The following is a 19,010-nucleotide window of genomic DNA, read 5'->3' as shown; positions in this document are numbered from 1 at the left end:
GCTCAGTGGCAGCTCAGCTCAAGGTTCCATGTTCAATCTTAGTTGCAGGGGGAGGAGCCCACCCTCCCTTACAGGAGTTGAACTCGCAACCTTATGGTTGAAAGCCCATTCTCCCACCAACTGAGCCATCTGGCCACCCGGGCAGCTGAGCGGCAGCTCATTGACTCCACTCTAGTTGCAGAGAGCGCAGCTCGCTGGCCCATGTGGGAATCGAACCAGCGGCCCCGTTGCCCAGAGCTCGCACTCTAACCACCTGAGCCACCCATCCGCCCTGAGTATGGCCATTCTTGACATGACATCGAAACCAGCCCAGGAGGTTCTTTTCCAGTTGGTAAAGCTAGGCTAGCTAAGGTACCTGTCCTTCCTCATTCCAGACCCTTTGTGATCAGGACCATATTTGGTCATTTATTCATTCATTCATTCACTCACTCATTTATTCATTGAAACCACGTTTTCAAGGTGCTCGGCTTACAGTGGTGAATGAGAGATGTGGTTCCTACCCTCTTGGATAGCTCAGTCTAACAGAAGAAACAGGCAAACCAGCACTGAGTGATTCACAAGAGCGCTAAGTAACCTGAAGTGCAAGTCTCCCTGGTCTGGTGGGTCGGGAAAGCTTCTTGCAGAAGTAATATTTACATTTAGACCAGGAGAAGAGTAGGAGATATCCAGGCAGAGTCAGGGGTAGAGCATTTTAGCCAGAGATATCAACCTGTGCAAAAGTCCTGAAAAAGCAAAAGAGAACAAGGAGGAGAATGTGCCAGATGAAACTGAAAGGAGATGCAGGGGCTAGGCCACAGGGCCTGTGTGCCACCAAGAGGATATGAGTCTTTGTTCTGACAGCCGTGGGAAGCCATCGATGGGTCTTAGAAAGGAGTGACCTGCCAGATGTGTTTTAGAAAGTGCTCGCTAGTTTCTGTGGGCTGCTGGGAAACTTACTCCTTTGATTGACCGTTCTAGCTGTGATGCCAGCCTTGTGAGCCTGGGGCTGTTGAAACCAACAGTCCAGCTCAGAGGTGACCACTGTGCAGCTTTCACTGACCACCACAGCCAGTTCCATTCTTTTCTACTTTTCCTTCATTAGAATACGTGTCACATGAGTTGGTTTCTCACGTCAGCCACTGGCACCAGACTATGTTCACGAGACTGAGTTGACTCGCCCAGGGCAGGGTGCAACAAGTTTGGGAAAGGGGAAACTAGGAGTCACAAAGTTTCATAACCAGAATCTTACAAAGTGCCTTATGTAAACGACGCAGGTCTTGGGGCTGTAGGGGGACAGAGAGCAGGGCGAGGCTGAGTCATCCATGTAGGAAGGAAGGCAAGGGAATTCCCTTGCAGGAAGGGGAGGGCTGGTTTGTGATTTCTTCTCAGAGACTATCCACTGCTTCCTGATGACCTGAGCTAGCCCATCAGCCCGTCTGCTTCTTCCTTCCAGGGGTCATGATGATACAACGCAGGCTGGGTGCAGGTATGTGGACAGCTTCTGGGGAGGGGTAGCCAGAGCCACTGGCATCCCTTATGGAGGTGGCCTGGGCCAGAGGTAAAATTTAGGGAGGACACCAAAGGGAAAAGAAGAACGGGGGGTCTGAGCTTGCCAAGAAACTATACTCAGTTCCCCCTAATCAAGTAGTGTTCTCAGCTCTGTTGGCATTTGGAGACAGATGTTCTTTGGGACAGTTCTGCATATTGCAAGACATTTTAACTTCTCTGTCTTTAAAATGCTCCTACATAGTGCAAATACTTTCTGTTAGGGCAATACCAACTACCCCTCCCCTAACTGAGAATCACTGTTCCAGTGTTTTTGGGGACCGAGTATGTACAGCTATGCTTTAGGTCTTGCAGCTGGCAAGCAGGGAGACTAGGGAAATCCAGGTATCTCAAATATCCCCTAAGATATTTGAGAATATCTTAGGGGAGATTTGGATGATTATTCTTAGGCCCCTCTTGGGGGCTTCTGCTGTGTCCTGACCCAAAATGGAGTTCCTCCTGACCTCTACCCTTGTTGCTCACAAGGGTAACCTGCAGCCCTGTGCAGAATCTGTGGGCGAAGCTGAGATTTGAGTGCAGGCCTTTCCAGGCCTCATGGCTGGACAGCCTCTGGTGGCTGAGGTGCTGCTCTGTTGAGTCACCAGATGGCGCTCAAGAGCGCCCACTGTCTGCCGCAGGAGCTCTGGTCGCAGGAGTGACTGCAGAGGGAACTTGACTTAAAGAGGCCGGGTCCTTAAAGAGACAGGGCCACACACGCGCGAACTTGAACGGTAACCCCAAAGCGAGACTCCACTGATAACGAGTCCCACTGGCTAGGCTCTGATGCTCCTTTGTCCCAGCCTTCGTGAATGTTAAGCTGCCACTTCTTGAAGCCAGTCTCCTTGACAGCCTGCCCCTGTGGCCACTCCTGGGCCTGACAGGGCCAGGGCCAGCCTGGTGGGTGGCGTCAGAACTCCTGACAGAGCAGCGCAGGGCTGGGATGCATCTGCAGAACTCTGGCTGAAAGAGCGAGGAGCACAGCCAGCTTCAGGGGAACGGTGACCACAGAAATTCAGAGGGCCAGCCTCTGAGTTCTGGCCCCAGCTGGATATGCCCCTGCTTTGTTTGATTGGAGCTGATAAGGTTGGAGCCATTGAACTTTGTTTCTGGGTTTGGGGACTTAGAGAATCCTTCCGTCTCTTCTGCTGGCCTCTTTCCGAGTGCTGATGCGGACGCTGTGGTAAGTAAATCAGGAAGGGCACTCCAGACCCTACTGCTGAGCCCTCTGACCATCTCTCTAGGGAACCTCTCATGTCGACCCTTGGGTGGTGCCATCTGAGCCATGTTGGATGGGGGCCACGTTAGCGGGGGCTTGGCATGAGACCCTCCTGAAACTGCCGTTTGCTTAGCTAATCTAAGGCAGCTACTCTGCCCAGAAAGCTGGACAGATGGTGGCCACTGGCCATGGGAGCAGGGCTTCAACACGCTCTGGGTATGTGTGGGGAGCGTCACCGCTACAGGGACGTGGGTGTCACTGTGCTTTCTCCTGGCCGCGGTGCTGAGGGAGGCGGCAAGGGGGTGAATGCAGTTCTTGGGTTTCCATCTTGCCAGAGCTGCAGAGCTTTCCCATGACTCAAGCTGACACAAAACTTTGGTAAAGAAATGAATAACTTGGGAGGGCTGTGAGTTAATCTGTGCTGCCTGCAGATCTCACTGTCTGCTGGGAAAATGAGGAGGCTAGGAAGAGGCAGGTAGGAAGAGAGCCAAGGATAGAACTGTTAGGCCAAGGTTTCTCCCTTAGAGGTGATTCAGTGGAAGCCTGGGGAATTTTCTTCTTTCTTAGGCACAAGGGGTGAAGGTGAACTGAGAACAGTAAGTACCACTTTACTGTACCAAGGTAAAGGACATGAAGCAAGGAGTGGGAGACAGGCCACCCCAGGGTCTGCTAGGAAGCAAAGTGTATAGTCCACTGGGGCTAGTGGAAAGCCTGGAAGTCACCTACCTGATCCATCTGGGTATTTACCCACAGATGTGAAAACTGAGGCTGGAAGGGCTTGAGACTATGCCCAAGTCACAGAAGCAGTCGGGTTTGGCAGGGCCTAGAGCTCAGGAGGCTGGCGTGGGATTGCACGGAGCTTGTATCCAGGGTCATCTGCCCTGTTGTAGTCGACGTGGTTTTCTTCGGGAACCGGTTCTCTTTTGCTTAATCATTGGTGGCCCAAGGGGTTCTGGAATTACACTGCCTTGCGCTCCTCCTGTAGCTCCGATTTCTTCCTCCTAGAATTTAACTTCATTGTGTTTGTTCATTTGTTCACTCATTGTAGCCCAACACAGAGATTACATGTGCAGACTCTGGATTCAGAGTCTCGGTTCATTTCCAAGGTCACCACTGCTAGCCAATGGTTTAGTCTTTATGCTTCTGTGGAATGGGGAGGATGGTTACCTATCTCACTGGCTTATTAGGAGGATTGAGTGAGATAATCTATGGGAAGCACATAGAGCTGTGCCTGGCACTTAAGAAGCATTCAATAAATGTTAACTGTCATTAACTTTATTTATTCAACATGTATTATTGAATACCAATCTGTTGGGCTTTTTCCATCCTGGCCAAGTGGCTGGTAGAAGCAAGAATTGGTTGTTGGAGAGACAGTGAGTAGCATCCCCTTGGGAATGAAGGACGAGGCCACAGACCTTCAGAATGGGACATATCGTTCTCCCACTCAGCCCCTTGTCATCAGTACCCTTGGCAAGGCAATCGACTCTTAAATCTCCCTGAAGTCTGGTGATGAGGCAGGAGCAGGCTGGTCACGATGGGAGGTGGGGCGCTGAGGGCAGCCTGAGGGTACAGGCCAGAGGGAGGGCCAGGGAAGACGGAGGGCGCTCGCCCCAAGGACTGGACAGCAAATGGTTAGTGCGGGCTTGGAGGACACAGTGTAATGGGTACCGAATCAGTGCCTTGTGGTGCAGAGACAGGTCTGCACTTCGCTGAATCAGGGTGGCCTGTCCACAGAAATGCCCCACTGCCATCCGGACAGATTGGGGTTGCTGAAAGAGCACTTCACCTTTGGCAAAATGCAGATGAGAGTGACTCTTGGACGCCTTCCTTCGTAAGGTGTGATACCGTGTCTCCCCCAACCTCCTCCCCACCCTCAGTGCCAGGAATCTGGAGGCTTCTGCTCCAGTCTCAGATGACCCTGGTGCACAAAGGCCCACATCCGTGTCTCTGCAGCCAAGGTTAGAATTGGGCTGTGTGGTGCGAATATCTTCTGGAAGCTGTCCAGGAAAGGCCTCAAGGAAACTTTGAAGTAACTGCCCTTTCCCTGGACACATATGTGTGAGGCAGGTGTGTAGAGACAGAAAGGGGCTGGAAGGGTTTCCTAGAAGGTGGTCTCTAACCCATGATCAGCAAAGATTTCCAGAGACCTTTGCCACCCTGCTTCTACCAGTAAGCTGCCAGTGGAGGCAGCATGCATGGCATTTAAGAGCATGAGTGGATGGCCAGGGTTCAAGTCCCAGCCCTTCACTTACTGGCTGGGCAGGTTACTTAGCTGCTCTGTGCCTCAGTTTTCTCATCTGGAAAATGGGATAACAGTGAGGTTCACACTGAAATAATCTTGTAAACAAAACACTAAGGTCTAAGCCAGGTGCGCTGTAGGCATTCTCTGTTAATTATTAGGAGTGATCCTCCTTACTGCCTCTAAGATTCCTCTTTCCTTCTACCCTGTATTGTGTCCTGGGGTGGGAGGCCCAGGACAGGATTGGACAAAAGGTAGAAAAAAGCAAACTATGGTGATGCTAAGGAGAGCAACTGTAACATTTTTAGCTTGAAAAATGCTGAAAATAGCTTGTTCAAGATTTTGTAGATAAAAATGTAAAATGTATGCAAATGTATGTGACTCACGCAGAAACATACATCCATGGCCTGCTTACAGCCAGTGCCCGGATGTAGCCTTCAGGAAAATCCCCACAGCATGCAGAGAGGACCCAGACTGCCTTGGTGGTGATGGTGGTGGTGGTGGTGGTTGGGGAGGGGGCAGTGCTGCTGCTTGCCTGGGCTGTGCCCCTGTTGACATTTTTCTTCTGGGTTCTATGCCTTTGGAGAGTTCCATGTGGGCAGAAGAGAGCCCTGGGCTCCACTCTGCTCCTCCCTGCTCACCGTCCTCCCTCTGGTTCCGTGGAGAGCCCATTTGCTCCCTCTTCCATTCTGCCTCTATTTCTGGAGCATCTCATTGGAGATGTACGCCACCCTCTCTGCCAGGCTCCAGGTGCCTGCTTGGTCCTCCCAGTCTTGTATGCAAGACACAGATGGTGGGAGGGTGACAACTGAGCAGGGAGGGGCCACAAGAGTCGAGCCAGAGTCTGAGCCAGGAGGGCTGGGTAGAGGAGAGCCGAGTGGATGCAGGCACGGCCCAATGTTTCCTCAGGGTTCTACTGCAGCTACCTGAGGAGGCTATCCACACTCCAGAGTATCTTTCCCTGCTACTCCCAGGGGCTCCCCCTACCTGTGTCAGCTGGTGGTCACCATCTCCTCTCGGGCAGCTCTGGGCAGCCTCTACGCAAGTGAGTGTTGGGGCTGGGTGCACGCTTCCCTTCAGCATCGGGGGTGAAGCTCTGCTTCTCCCCTTAAGAAGAACTAGACCTACAGTTTGGAAAGATGAGGAGACCCCCCCACCCCACCCCCCACACATACTCTGTGGATGCTGGCCCCCCACAAAGGCCAGGAGGAGATTTCACCTTGCAGGCCTGTCTGTAGAGCTGGGTCCCATGAAGTGCTTGGGGGTGGGGCAGGGGGAGGGTCTGCTCACTATCTGAGGTGAAACCAGCATAAATGGCCCAGTGGGCCATGCCGTTGGTGGGCCCACTGACTCCCTTCCCTTGGGCTCAGGAGAGGGGCTTCCACACCCATGCCCCCCATGCCCTGGAGCTCCCTAGGCTGACCTGCTGCCCTCCAGTCCCTTCTCCTGAGTCCTTTGGCCCAAGGAGGCCCAAGTTGCCTTGGGGCGCATGGAACCAGCACCTAGGGGACCACTGCTCCTGGGGAGTGGTCTTAGAAGGGATTTTGTTTCTAAAGGTTCTGTTCTCAGAGGCATCTTGACCCCAAACTTCCCTCAACTGGTATGTGATTATGCCTACATGGTGTGCCTCCCGGGCTGTGCTAGGGTTCCCCAGAAAAGGCTCCTGGAGGGGACCTGGCAGAGACCCTGGAGCCTCTCTGTACCCCAGTTTGCCCTCCACAGCCCCACACTGACCCCCAGCCTCCCGCCTTTCTCCAGCAGCCCACCCCTGGCATGTAGTGCAGGAACCGCTTGGCTTTTATATTAAGGGTGTTTAAATAGATGACGCGCTGTTAAGGTTTGGAAGGAAAGAGCGCCAGGGCAGCCAGGGCTGCGGACGGGCAGGACCTTAACCCCTTCAGCACCGCCCCCCAGGCTTGCCTAGGGAGGGGCCTGGCAGCCGCACCGGCCCCTGAAACTGCGCTTAGAGATCCTGGGGTGTCAGGTGATGTCACCCCTGCGGGCCCATAGGTCTCCCTGCGGCACCTAGTCTGCGGGTTGCCAGAATTCGGCTGGGCCCAGGAGGGGAGGAGAAGCCTGAGCCTGCGCCGCAGCCGGGAGAGCCCGACAAGACCCTCCTCCATCCCGGGTTGGAGCCCTTCTCGCCCGGGCGTCGGGCGTCGGTGGGGACCCGGGCTGCTTCCCACACCCCCACGGGGTCTGGAGGCGTGCTGCGGAGGGGGAGGGGGCGCGGGAGCCTCACGCCCATTGGTCGCTGCCCGCGTCCCCCGCCCCTCGGCTCCGCGCAGCCCCGGGGAAGTTGCTAGTTGGAGCGCGGGCTTCGAGGCCGAATCTCCGGGATCCGCAGCGGGGCTCGCTGCGGACGCAGTGGCCGAAAGGGCTCCCGGGGGCGCTGAGCTACTCGCACCCGCCCGCCTCTGCCCTCCGGGCAGCTCCGGCTCACTCCTCCCTGCTACCTGTTTCCCTGCCGACCCCAGCCTCCACCCCGCGCTGGGCAACTTCGGCCTCCGGGGCTGGCTGCCCCTCACGGCTCCCGGCCGGCCCTCCCGCCCGCCACCGGCGCCCTCCCTCCTTTGTTGTGCGATGAGGCTCGGGTTTCCGATCTGACGGAGCCGCCGCCGCCGCCGTGCGGAGCCGCGGGCATGGAGCCTCTGAGCCACCGGGGCCTGCCGCGCCTCTCCTGGATCGACACCCTCTACAGCAGTACGTGTGCACGCGCGGGCCGGGAAGGCCGGGTGGGAACGGGCCCCGAGTCCCGCGCGGCGCCCCGACGGCCCTGGGGCCCGAGGTGCCAGGCTTGTCTGCGGAGCCCGGCGCGGGCTGGGGGCTGCGGGCTGCGGGCACGGTCAGCAAGGTACCCAGCGGGCTGGCAGGCGGGAAAGCGGCGTGGGGAGCCCGCGATCGGCAGCAGATAGGGTCTCCAGAGCGGACTTCAGGTGGGTGGGTGGGGGCGTAGGGAATCGACTGAGCCAGGAGAGCTGTGTCACCCCTCTCCCACCTGTTGTGTAACTGAGCACTTCCCAGCCCTCAGGAAGAGGAGGTAGCCCTTGTAGGTTCTGCCTCCGCTCCCTGGCTGCTGCTTCTGTCCAGGCTGAAGCAGAAAGGCCATTTTGGCAAAGCCCTTGGGGCTGGAGTTTGCCACCTCAGGGACATCCTGAGACGGGTGTGTGTTTTGGGGTGGGGGTGGTTGGGAAGGGAGACTGTGTGTGCAGATCTCCGTGGGGGCCATTTGGATGAAGGAGCTGAAAACCCCCGGCTCTGCAGCCTTTCCCGCCCCCATCCTCACCCCCCCCCCAAAAAAAGAAAAAAACAGACCTTCTCGGCTTCTCCACCCCCTTGCTCCCAAATCTGCTGCGATCATGTGATTGCTCTTGCGCTGCGCTGGGGATGTGTAACTGATCACTCATACATTCTGGGGGTGAGCGCCCCCACCCCCAGCCCCCTCCACCTTCCTTACGTGGCTAAAGTACTGCACGCACTTCCCACCCCTGCGTTGAGATACAGTCTCCAAGGCTCTCAGGGATGTAGGAAGAGGATCCTGTTGGCTGGCCCCTGGAGAAGATAGGAAGTGGATTTCTCCCTCCCCCGTCACTTCAGTAGGACCCTCCCACTCTCTCTCGCTACTCGCCTAGCCCAGAAACCTAAGGCGGGGGACAGCGGTTGGGGGAGGCAAGTGGAGCCAGGATCTGGTTCTGGACATTGGATGCCATGAGACAAGGACATTTTTAAGGGCCAAACTGGTACCTGTCATACGGAGGGTGGGGGGAGGGAGTGGACGAGGATGGTGCCTTGAGCTCTGGAGGCTTCTCAGTGCTCAGCATCCAGCCTCTGACCTCTGCGTCCCCTTGGATCCCCGTCATTCCACACGCCTTCTCTTCCCTCTTCTCCCTTCTCCTCCCCCTCCATCCTTTTTTCCTCCCTTTCCCCCCCTAGGAGCTCTCCTTGTGACGGTTCATTCTACTTTGGTTTTTCAACATCAAAGGGGCAAAGCAGGATCCCCTGGGCACGGGTCCTGCGCCCAGCCCAGCCACTCCATCTGCGCCTTCCCTTGCGGAGGCCGGCACCATTGGGTGAAGGTCAGGGCCCACGGCTGTGTGGCGAGTGTGTGCACGTGTGCCTGCATGAATGGGGGCACACATCTGTTCAGAGTCGGCTGCAGATCAGCTCCGGGCCCTCAGGAAGGATTAGTGACCTCTTAGCTGTGCTCTTGCAAATAACAGTCATAACAATGCCTCGTATTCACATGCTGCTTGTGCTCCTGAATATCTCTGGCTCTTTGTGAAACCCAGTATTGGCTTCCCTATTTCCCAAAGCATAGAATCCTGGCTCTGGCTTTCTCTTCATTGCCCTGAAGAACTGTCTCTGACCTGATTATTTCTAAGTTTTCCTATCTCCGCCTTCTCCCCGCGCCCCTCAACAGAGAAGCAAAATTGCCTGAGGTTGCCTTGAAATTTTCTGACCAAAGGAAGGCAGGACCAGGAAAGTGAATTAGATGAAGGGCCTTTTTGGGGGTGTCTGTGAACCAGCCCTGACTCAGGCAGGCTGGTATCTGAGCTGTCTATTCTGCTGCTGCTTCTACCCTGGCCTCTGGGCTCCTAGGGCAGCCTGATTGGGGGGGGGGAGGGGCACTGACTTGGCAGCAATGTGAGGAGTCCCCGCGTCCTTCTTCAAAACAACTTATTTGAGAGCTGGAGAATGCGGCTTCCTGGGGAGGTGCTGTGCAGTCATGTTTGGGCTGTTAGCCATGAAGTTTCCTCTTGACAGGAGCCTAAATTAAAACAAATACCCAGCCTGTCATTTGCCTGGCAGCAGGGTTTTGTGGCCCCCAGAGGAAGTTCCTTTGTCTCCTGGGAAACTGTTTGCTTACAAGGCTGTCAGTCCTGGGGTGCAAAGTCACCAGCAGAGCCAAATCCATCAGGAATTGTAAAGGCGAGGTACCCAGGGCACAGGGTGGCCAGGGTACTTCTTAGGGCTGTGAGTGGCCCAGCGATAAGTCTCCTCCTAAGCTCATGATAATAGCATCTAACCGTGACAATAGCGTCTCCTGAGGACCTGCTATGTGCCAGGCACCACGTTCCATCCTTTCTCTCCAAACCTCACCACTTGGCAAGATGGGTAGTCTTACCTCCATTTTACAGGGAGAGAAACTCAGTAAGTTCACATCATTACCCAAGGTCCCATAACTGATAAGTGACAAAGCTGGAATTCAGATCATACCTTAGGAAGATTGTGAATTTCACCTGGCTATGTCTGAGCTTATTCAAGGCCTTAAAATGTCATGAAGTGGGGAGCATTTGTCTCTTTGGTCCTCTGTCACAGAGTTCTCCCTGAAATGGTCCAGCGGGGTACGTGGCCTCAGTAACTGGCCTGTCCCTGTGTCTCTTGTACCTAGGAACTGGGACCTGGTCCTGGAGCCAAGGGAGGGCTGGTTGAGGCTCTGTCTGAGCTCACTGAAGCCAGTGAGTCTCTGCTCCTAAAGGCCCCACTGCCAACCAGCCCTTCTTCACACGCTTCCTAATTTCAGAGTTGTCAGCGCATTTTTTCTGGCTTCAGCATCTGTGCCAGAGGAGTGTGTCTACTGCCATTACAGGGTGATGGTCATTTGATAGGGGTAGGCAGTAGCCCCCCTCTCTCCCCTGTGGTACAAGTCCCGAAGGGCTGCGGTGATGGCGATTTGTCTGACTCAAGGAGATGGGTGGACTCCCAGCTGCCAGAGTGAAGTGGGACTGACTGGAGCTGAGTCTTTGCCCCTGAGAAGCTGGAGTGGCCAGTGAGGCTTCCAGCCACTCCCTGTCTCTGTATCACTCATGTTCCTACACTAATTGAATACTGTCAGCTTCACCCCTTAGTGCTTTGTCTAGATTCTTTCCCTGGAGCTGGTGTGATTCTCTCTGTAGGGCTGTGTTCTTCGTTTTATCTTCTCTGTATCTTTTTTTTAAAATTTTTTATTGGGGATCTTCTCTGTATCTTTCATCACCCTTTCCACTAAACATGTATCACTTTCTCTTGGTTTTTGTCTATGCCATGGGATTGGGTTGACTAAATTAAATTCTGTGGAATGACCTCAAAGTGGCGGGGCGGCGGGGGGGTGGGGTGTGCTCTGAAGCTTCCTGTGTCCCTCGAAGTGGAGACTGCCCTCCAAACAGATCCAAATTGAGATGTGAATGGGCCCAGGTAGGCTAATGATAATTTGGCACATCTTCAAATGGAAAGCCTGTAGCCATGTGTTCAGGATTTATTTAATAGAGAGCAGAGGGCTAGATGTAAGATCTTTTCCTTTGCCCATTTCAGCCTCTTTTTGTCCCAAGCCATTCAGCTCTGGCCTCAAACATACCTACGCTATGGAGCCAAGCAAAAGCCTGCAGTTACTTGGACCTCCCAGAAGGCAGAGCGTGATCAGCTGTTATTAGAACTGGCCTTTTGGAGATCACTTCTCTTACCCCAAACAACATTTCCAAGGGCTAGTTCAGTCTCTCGTGATATTTCCATGCCCACTATAGACTCAGCGCCTTGTCCAAGGGCCAGGAAAGCATCTGGGGCTGTGGGGACACCAATCCATTCCCAGAGGAGCATGAACCTGCCTCAGTTTCCCACCTTATTCCTGCGTTAGCCACTGGCCTGGCAGACTATGTAGGTTTGATCAGAGCCACTCTCTCACCTAGACCACCCCTGATGTGTTGGTGAACACCTACAGATGGATGTTTCCTTTTCCTCAGTAGCCCCAGGCATAACACCAGCCCATAATTGTCATGGCTGCTGGAGTCTCAGAGGTGGGGCTGGCAGAAGAATGAAATCATCCATTCAGAGAAATGTAATTTGTTGTTGTGATGGCTGCTGTCCTTTGGAAAGAGGAAGAAGTGACAGGAACGCTCGTGAAGAATTAGCTAGAAAATCCTGTGAGGTGGGTAGAAGATGGGGGAATAGTGAGAAAACCCCATTCTGTGTCACGCTGGTGGGTGGGATGGATGGAAGACTTGGGCTGTTCTCTGAGGCATGGTCTGTTTCCTGGGCTATGCGGGTGCACACGCCTTGTGGACACTCCTCTGTAAAGTGAGGCTGTGATGTCTCCCGTGGGTACCATGTCGATGAGTCAATGTTTATATAAAGTGCTTTGAAGATGAGGGGTGCTGTTGAACGGCTTGGCTGTCCAGCTCATCACGGTCCCCAGCGGGGAAAGGGATCCGTGAAAGGCTTGCGGAGGAGTTGGGAAGGGAGAAGGAAGGGGGTGTGAGGATCAGAGTATTGGTCCAAGTTCTTAGGTACCTAGCCCGGTGCATAATAAGCCCTCAGTACTTTTTGGTTGTGTGAGTGAGTCTGGGAGGGAAAAGAAAGCTTCTGGGTCCTTGGCTGCTTTCATTTCTTACTCCACTAGAAATCCCAGAAACCCATCGGCTGGCCCATTCACAAGTTTCCAGCTGTGTGGATCTGGTAATTGAAGTAGCTTGTGGTGGAGTCGGAGACCCCCCAAGGGAGTCCCACGCGTTGCTAGGGCTTGTGAGTCTGTGATTGGAAGACTGCACTGCCAGTGTTTGTGCTGTAGCTTTGGACTCAGCTTGAGCCCTCTGAGGGCAAACCAGGAAGTAGGCGGCTTCAGAACAACTCGACGTCATCTCCACGCCATTTGCCTCTGTTGGGCCCCTGGTATGGTAGGCTGAGGGGGGGATTGGAGTACCCATCACATTGTCCCTACAGGGCCACGGCACTTTCCACTGAGGCCGGTAGGAAAGGCCTGCAGGCTTACCTGTCTCCAGGGTGGCTTGGGAGAGGCTGATGTTGACTTGTGACCTTAGCATGTGTTTCTTTGGGCAAAATAGAGTCAGTGGGAGCCGTGGATGCACCAGACTGGCAGGGGGAGCATTCTGCTTGTCCCTGAAGCTTGGGGAGAACATGTCCGGACCCCGTAAATGGGGGCTAAGAAAGAAATCAGGGCAACAGGCAGACTATAGGATGCATCCCCGAATGGGGGTTGGGGATGGCTGCTCAGTCCAACCCTCTTCTCAAAGCACCGGCAAAGAGCCCTTTGAAGTGGGGCCGAGTGGCACCATGACCCACTGCAGATGGGACAGCCCATTCTCTGTCCCCAGACTCAGACCTGATTTGGGCCTCTCCCTCAGTTTGCTGCCCATATGCTTTATTCCTGTCTTCTCTTCCTGCCCTTGCTTTCCCATCACACGTCGGAACAAAAGATGAATGTGGGTTGACTGGCCAAATCGAAACTGACAGCGTGGGCTTCAGAAGGTGGGGTCAGGTGGGGTGGGCCCTGTGGCGACCTAATTGGTCAGGTGCTAGTCCCCTCTTTTGACCCTCACCTGTGATACCTTCACGTCCCTCTAGACCACAGGGAGACATGGCAGATGTGGTCAGGCATTTTGCCCAAGGTGACCAAGGTCTCCAGAAGGGCTGGGGTGGCTGGGAGGTCTCCGCCACCCAGTCCTCATGGAGCTCAGAGTCCTCGTCACGCTGGTTGACGTGGCCACTGGCCTCTGGGGTTTCGGTGGAACTGGTGCTGCCTCGAGAAGCCCTGTATTGACTAGGGATCTGTGGGTTTACTCAGGGCTGCTGGGGAAAGATGTGGCCGTAATTACCTTCATGGGAGTGAAGGGTTGATCCTATTAGTATGCTGGGCTCACCCCGTCCTCCTGGGCTTTGCCTCCTGGCCAGCAGCAAGGGTTTAATGGCTCGAGATTACAGAGAAGTCCAAAGACGTTGTGTAATTAAGCCCAGTTATTTTCCGAGCTGGAGGGTAGCTACTCCCCACAGCCGCAATTGATTTCCTCGCTTGTGGTCGCCCTGTTCAGCGGCACGTTACCCTCGGCCTAAACAGCCAATGGACCATCTTTGTAAGTGAGTTTCCCCTTTGAAGATGCAGTTTTAGGAGAAAACCCCCTTTCTGAGAGTTTTGGGGTCAGGGTGGCAGTGTGTGCTATGTGGCGGTGCCCCCTGGAGTTGTATAATGGGGCCCTTTTTCAGAAATGTGTCTGGATTCTGTGAAGGGACATAGAAACCTCATCCTTGGGTCTCTCACCACCGTGGGGCCCAATGAAAAGAAAGCTCATCCATCCTTCTGGGTTCATGGAAATTAGATTTTTCCCATTTGGTATAGGAAGGATGAAAGAAAAGGTAACATTTCACCAGCCCTACTATGTGCCACATGCTGTGCTAGGTACTTTCCTTACATTATCCGAACAACCCAACAAGGTACCTGTTATCCCCGTTTTACAGATGAGGAAACTGAGGCTCTGAGAGGTTAACTTATTGCACAAGGTCTCCCAGTTTGAGCTGGATAAAATCTCAGATCACTCCGACTGTCTATATAAGCCCATTCAGCTTCCAACAACAATCACCATTATAGTCAATATCGACTGACTTCCTACTATGTGTCAACAGTGTTCCAGACGTTTCCCATGTGGTATCACCAATCTTCAACAGCCCTTCTCCTATGAGGCAGGAATTATTATCTCTATTTTATAGGGAGGAAACTGGGGCTCAGGGAAGTGAAGTAATTAATTCAAGGTCCTAGAGCTAGAATACAAGCCAGGAACTGAGCTCAGGTTTGGCCTGACTCTAAACTGCCCTTTCTCCCTTGCAGCGCCAGTGCAGGCCCCTTGGCAGCGGGCCTTTCCCCGAGGTGGACTGATCTGTTCATCTCTCTAGCTAGCATGACAGCTGTGAAGACTGTCTTGGCTCCCCCCATGGCATGTGGGCAGCTCTCAGTCCTGTAACTGCTCACTAATTGGGCTGCCTCTTCCTAAGGGGTGATCCTAAGAAGGTCTTCCCATGGGCGCTTGGAATCCATATCTCAGTGTTACCTTGTCCCTGAGATTGTTGGCAAGAAGCACTGATTGTGTGTGTGTGTGTGTGTGTGTGTGTGTGTGTGTGTGTGTGTGTGTGACAGAGAGGCAGAGAGAGAGAGAGACAGAGAGAGAGACATTGGGGGGTTGGGGGTAGGGATGGGGTACAGCTAGTGCCCAGTTTCCAGAGCAGAGCAGGGCTAGGGGCAAGGAAGTGGGCACTGCAGGCAGAGAGGACTTGGCAGAGCCCACATGTGCTGGCCCTGCTCTCAGGCCTTTTTAAATTCACCTCCACAGCTTCCAAAGGAAAATAAAGAGAGCCCTGGGCCCTAAATCAGGCCACTGCACACCGAGGTCCTTTGCTGGGGCTCGGAGCCAGCTGGGCTGCAGACCCAGCTTCTGCATTTGAACTCAGCCGCATGCAGCATGTTAATGATGGGGTAGGTCCCAGCTGACCCTCAGCCCCACTCCCCACGCCCACTAAGACACCCCCCCCAACCCAGAGTCCCCTGTTGAGGTCAGTCCCCTGGGGACGCCTGTGCTGGGGGGCTTTACACCTGAGCAGACCTCTCTTGAGCTGGAGCCAGACCGGCTGGAAGAAGGTTGGAGGGCTTGTTGCACAAAGCCTTTGTGTGTGGTGAATTTTTTGGATGTGGTAAAGGGGATGAAAGCTGCCCTGAGCTGACAACCAAAGCAGGAAGGTGAAAGTGGGATAGTGGGAGGGGCTGCTCCACAACTCTGTTCTCTTCCTTGCTCTTTGCTGCTCAAAATTTCACTGGCGGCCTACTTCCTTCACTGAGTCTGTAGGCATTCTTAGGAACCCTTGCTTGGTTAGGTGTAGGGACCCACGAACCCCCCCCCACTCACTCATATGTTTGTAGGGGGGCACATGTGGAATTTCAGCTGCCCCTACGGCCTTAGCTGCTCCCGACCCTTCCTCCCACCAAATATAATGTAATATAATATAATACAATATAATGTAATATAATACCAGGTCTTATTAATTTTTGCTCCAAAAGACGCATTAGAGCTGATTGTCCGGCCAGGTCTTATTTTCGGGGAAACACGGTAGCATGTGTCAGCAACAACATAACATTTTTTTCAAATATTTCCATCCATAGTTGAATCTGCGGATGCAGAACCTGTGGATAGAGAGGGCCGACGACGGTACATGCATTTTACATCATAAGCCAGTATGCACACAAACTGAAACCAAAGTTTCATGGGACAATACTTACCCTATCACATGTGCAATGCACTCGTATTTTTATGGCCTTCTGTTCTACTCTATTCCATTCTACTCCATTAAAAACAAACCCCCAAAGTACTGGTCATGACCTACTACATTAATTTCATGACCTGCAATATGAAACATAGTGGATGAAATGATCTCAAAGGGCTTTCTGAACTGCAAGGAGGAATAATTTACCGAACTGCAGTCCTTTATACATCACTGTTGTGATTTTTGCCAGATTCACACACTTCTGTTATTATGGACTTCATGTTTTTCTTCAATGTGATTCATTGTTTAAAATATAACTTACTTAGAAAGGAAACTAATGGGACATCTGTACCACTTGCAATAGATCAAAAATTACCTTACAAATAACTTCTCTAAAAACTAAACAATGTTACTCATTCTAGTGATACACTGTTGCCATTGGAAAGATCTAGGTCTGAGCCTCCTGTGTCTTTATTTAAAGGAAAGTAAAGAGAGGATAGAGGATAGAGGGATGTGAAAGGGATACTGGTACCAAACAGAGTCTTTCTTCTTCAGTAACAGGAAAGATTGAAAGGAATCAAGAAGGGAATAATTTTCTCAACACGTGATTGAATGCGCTTTAATGCAGATGGCCACCGAGCAGGTGCTAATGATGGGCTCTTCTGCATCCGGGTCCCTATCTATCCAGAGTCCTGCAACTCACGTTTCCTGTGATGGAAGAGGGGAGGGGAGAAAATGATTTTTTCCTAGGACCAAATATACTAGAGCAACCGCTCAAATTCTACTGTGCATTTGAATCAACTAAGGATCTTGTTAAAATGCAGATTCTCACACCATAGGTGTGGGATGGGGCCTGAGGTTGTGCATTCTAGCAAAACCCCAGGCAATGCCCACGCCGCTGATGGGGCTGTAGGTACCACGATTTGGGTAGCAGGTCTCCAGGGCCCTTTAGTCCCCACTCCTAAAGGATTGACTGCAGACCTTGAGCCAAGTCAGACCCTTCTATAACTCTGGGTTCTGGCCAAATAAAGGCAATCCACGACACATCTCTCTTTTGCGCCCATTTCCCAATCAAAATAAAAAGGAAGCAATTGATTGGACACCCAATGGGTGATGGACTTGAGCTAGTGTTCTCCCATTCATGCTGTCATTTAGTCCTTAGTAAATCTGTGAAAGGCTCTTACCCTCATTTTCAGGATGAGAAGAGGGAACAGCCATCGTGGTCAGCCTCTGCTGGGGACTTCTGCCATGGTGGGGGGGGGGGCACCTGCCGTGCTGGGGACCTACCAGTTCTCCTCTGCCCACCCCCTTTCTGAGGTGCAGAAGCTCAGGCATCTGGTCTTTTTGAGTGTTTCTGTCTAGACAAAACCCATGCCCTCCCCACCCCCTTCCCCCCTGAAGGGCCAACTTCAGTGTTAATGGAGCAGAAAGCCTTGGTTGTTAATTTTCTAGTGCATCATTGAGAGGGCTAATGAGAGACCAGCTGGTGTGCTACCCACCAGTGTAGAAGCCCCATTTTCCCTTGATTTAGGTGGGCAAACGTTTTGCAGACCCGTGGCAGCTTCTGACCAAACGTCCCCCCCTTGGGCCTCAATGGTGCCCACCTGGATGGGTCAGTGGGCACCATGTGTTGTCTTTGGGTGCAGAACCTTTAGAGACCAAAAGCAAGAGCTGGTGATGTCTCCTGCTCCCTGGAAAGGAAGGAAGGAAGGGACCCAAATTTGATGTCAGAAGAGCTGTTTCTGGCCTTGGGGCCCAATGGTGGCTGGTCAGCTGCTGCCACAGCCAGGCCCTTGCAGTGACACCTGAGCTCCCTCCACCCCCAGCCCCACCTGAGACACCACCCCCTTTCCACACGGCTGTGGCTCCACTACACTCACTTCCACCCACCTCTCCTTTGTCTAGAAACCTCCCGTGGGGCATTTTCTTTCCACCACATTCAAGACCCCCACATTTGGATTTCCCCGCAGCACACAGCCCCCACTCCCCGCCCCAGTCAATGAGGCTTCTCACCTACCCACAGCCAGCCTCTGTGCTCTGGTGAATGCCCTCCCACCCAGCTTTAACCCTCTCTGTCCCAGAGACACCCCCCCTCAGAACTCAGAACAGGCTTGCTCTGGGACACTTCACTGAGCATTTTCTTATCTAGTGTTTTATAATGTTTACCTGTATAGTGTTTTGTGCCTCTTGTCATTTCTTCTCTGACAAACTCTAACCTCCTCAGAGGCATGAAGAAGACTAACAAAGGCTGCCATTTATAGGGTGCCAGACATCGTCCTTAAGTACTTTACAATGGCCCATTTAATTGTCAACCTCCCAAGGAGGTCCCAACTCTTTTTATGCAGCTTGATGGATGAGGAAACTTTCCCCCCAAGATTCTACAGTGGTTAAACAGCTTTTCTAAGGTCACACAGCCTATAAAAAGCCGAGCTGGGCTGTGAACCCAGATCTTTGTGGATGACCAGCCTGGGCACGGGGCCAGGGGTGCCATGTGGGGGACACACCAGGCCTTCTCTGAATGAGAACCTGGGGGTGGGGCCCAGGCATCTGTGTTGGAAAAGCTCCTCTGTGTGCCCAGCTCCCTTCGGGAACCTTTCCTGCAAGACCCGGCTGTGCCTCTAGCGAATGGGAGCTTGGAAATGCTTTGTGATTGGTTGGGGGGTATGAAGAAAGGGAATGTTCTGGGGGCCTGGGGGCCATTGTTCTAACTGGAGGGCCGGCCAGTAAGAGAATCAAGGAGCAGAGAGGGTGCGAGGAGGAGGTAGAGCTGGGCATGAGGAAGGGGGAGAGGGATGCCTCTCTGTCCCGGGCATCACTCGGCCTCACCCAGACGGAGCATCTTGTAAAAATGCAGGTTCTGGTGCAGCAGGTCAGGGGCAGGGCTTCTGATGGCATTTCTGACGAGCCGTCAGGTGATACCCAGGCTGGGTAGGAAGGACCTAGATTCCTCAGAGCCTTCCTGGAGGATCTGGTTCAGCCAACGGCCAGTCTCACACCTTCCCCCTCCCTCCTTCCTGG

The 19,010-nt window shown here is 53.3% G+C and overlaps 1 protein-coding gene across 5 annotated transcripts in view; it reads left to right on the top strand.

Annotated features, from left to right (window-relative positions):
• The window catches only part of ABR (ABR activator of RhoGEF and GTPase), a 173,404-nt gene that overhangs the window by 32,664 nt on the left and 121,730 nt on the right, over window positions 1-19,010 (top strand). Inside the window, exon 1 of one of the 5 annotated variants that reach the window (XM_019739466.2) lies at window positions 2,473-2,704. The exons of 2 other annotated variants lie outside the window; for them this stretch is intronic. Coding sequence is in view for 1 of the 3 variants with exons in the window: in XM_019739464.2 (XP_019595023.1) it covers window positions 7,622-7,682 (61 nt within the window). In the remaining 2 variants the exon portion in view is untranslated. Of the gene's footprint in view, window positions 1-2,472; window positions 2,705-5,841; window positions 6,025-6,987; window positions 7,683-19,010 lie in introns of those variants that run through there. 2 more of the 5 variants (XM_074320135.1, XM_019739464.2) reach the window with 2 other exon arrangements.

This window comes from Rhinolophus sinicus, linkage group LG15 (assembly GCF_036562045.2).
Source record: "Rhinolophus sinicus isolate RSC01 linkage group LG15, ASM3656204v1, whole genome shotgun sequence".
NCBI classification, from domain to species: Eukaryota; Metazoa; Chordata; class Mammalia; order Chiroptera; family Rhinolophidae; genus Rhinolophus; species Rhinolophus sinicus.
The sequence above is the reverse complement of the archived record's forward strand: the minus strand, read 5'-3'. Positions and strand labels throughout refer to the sequence as shown.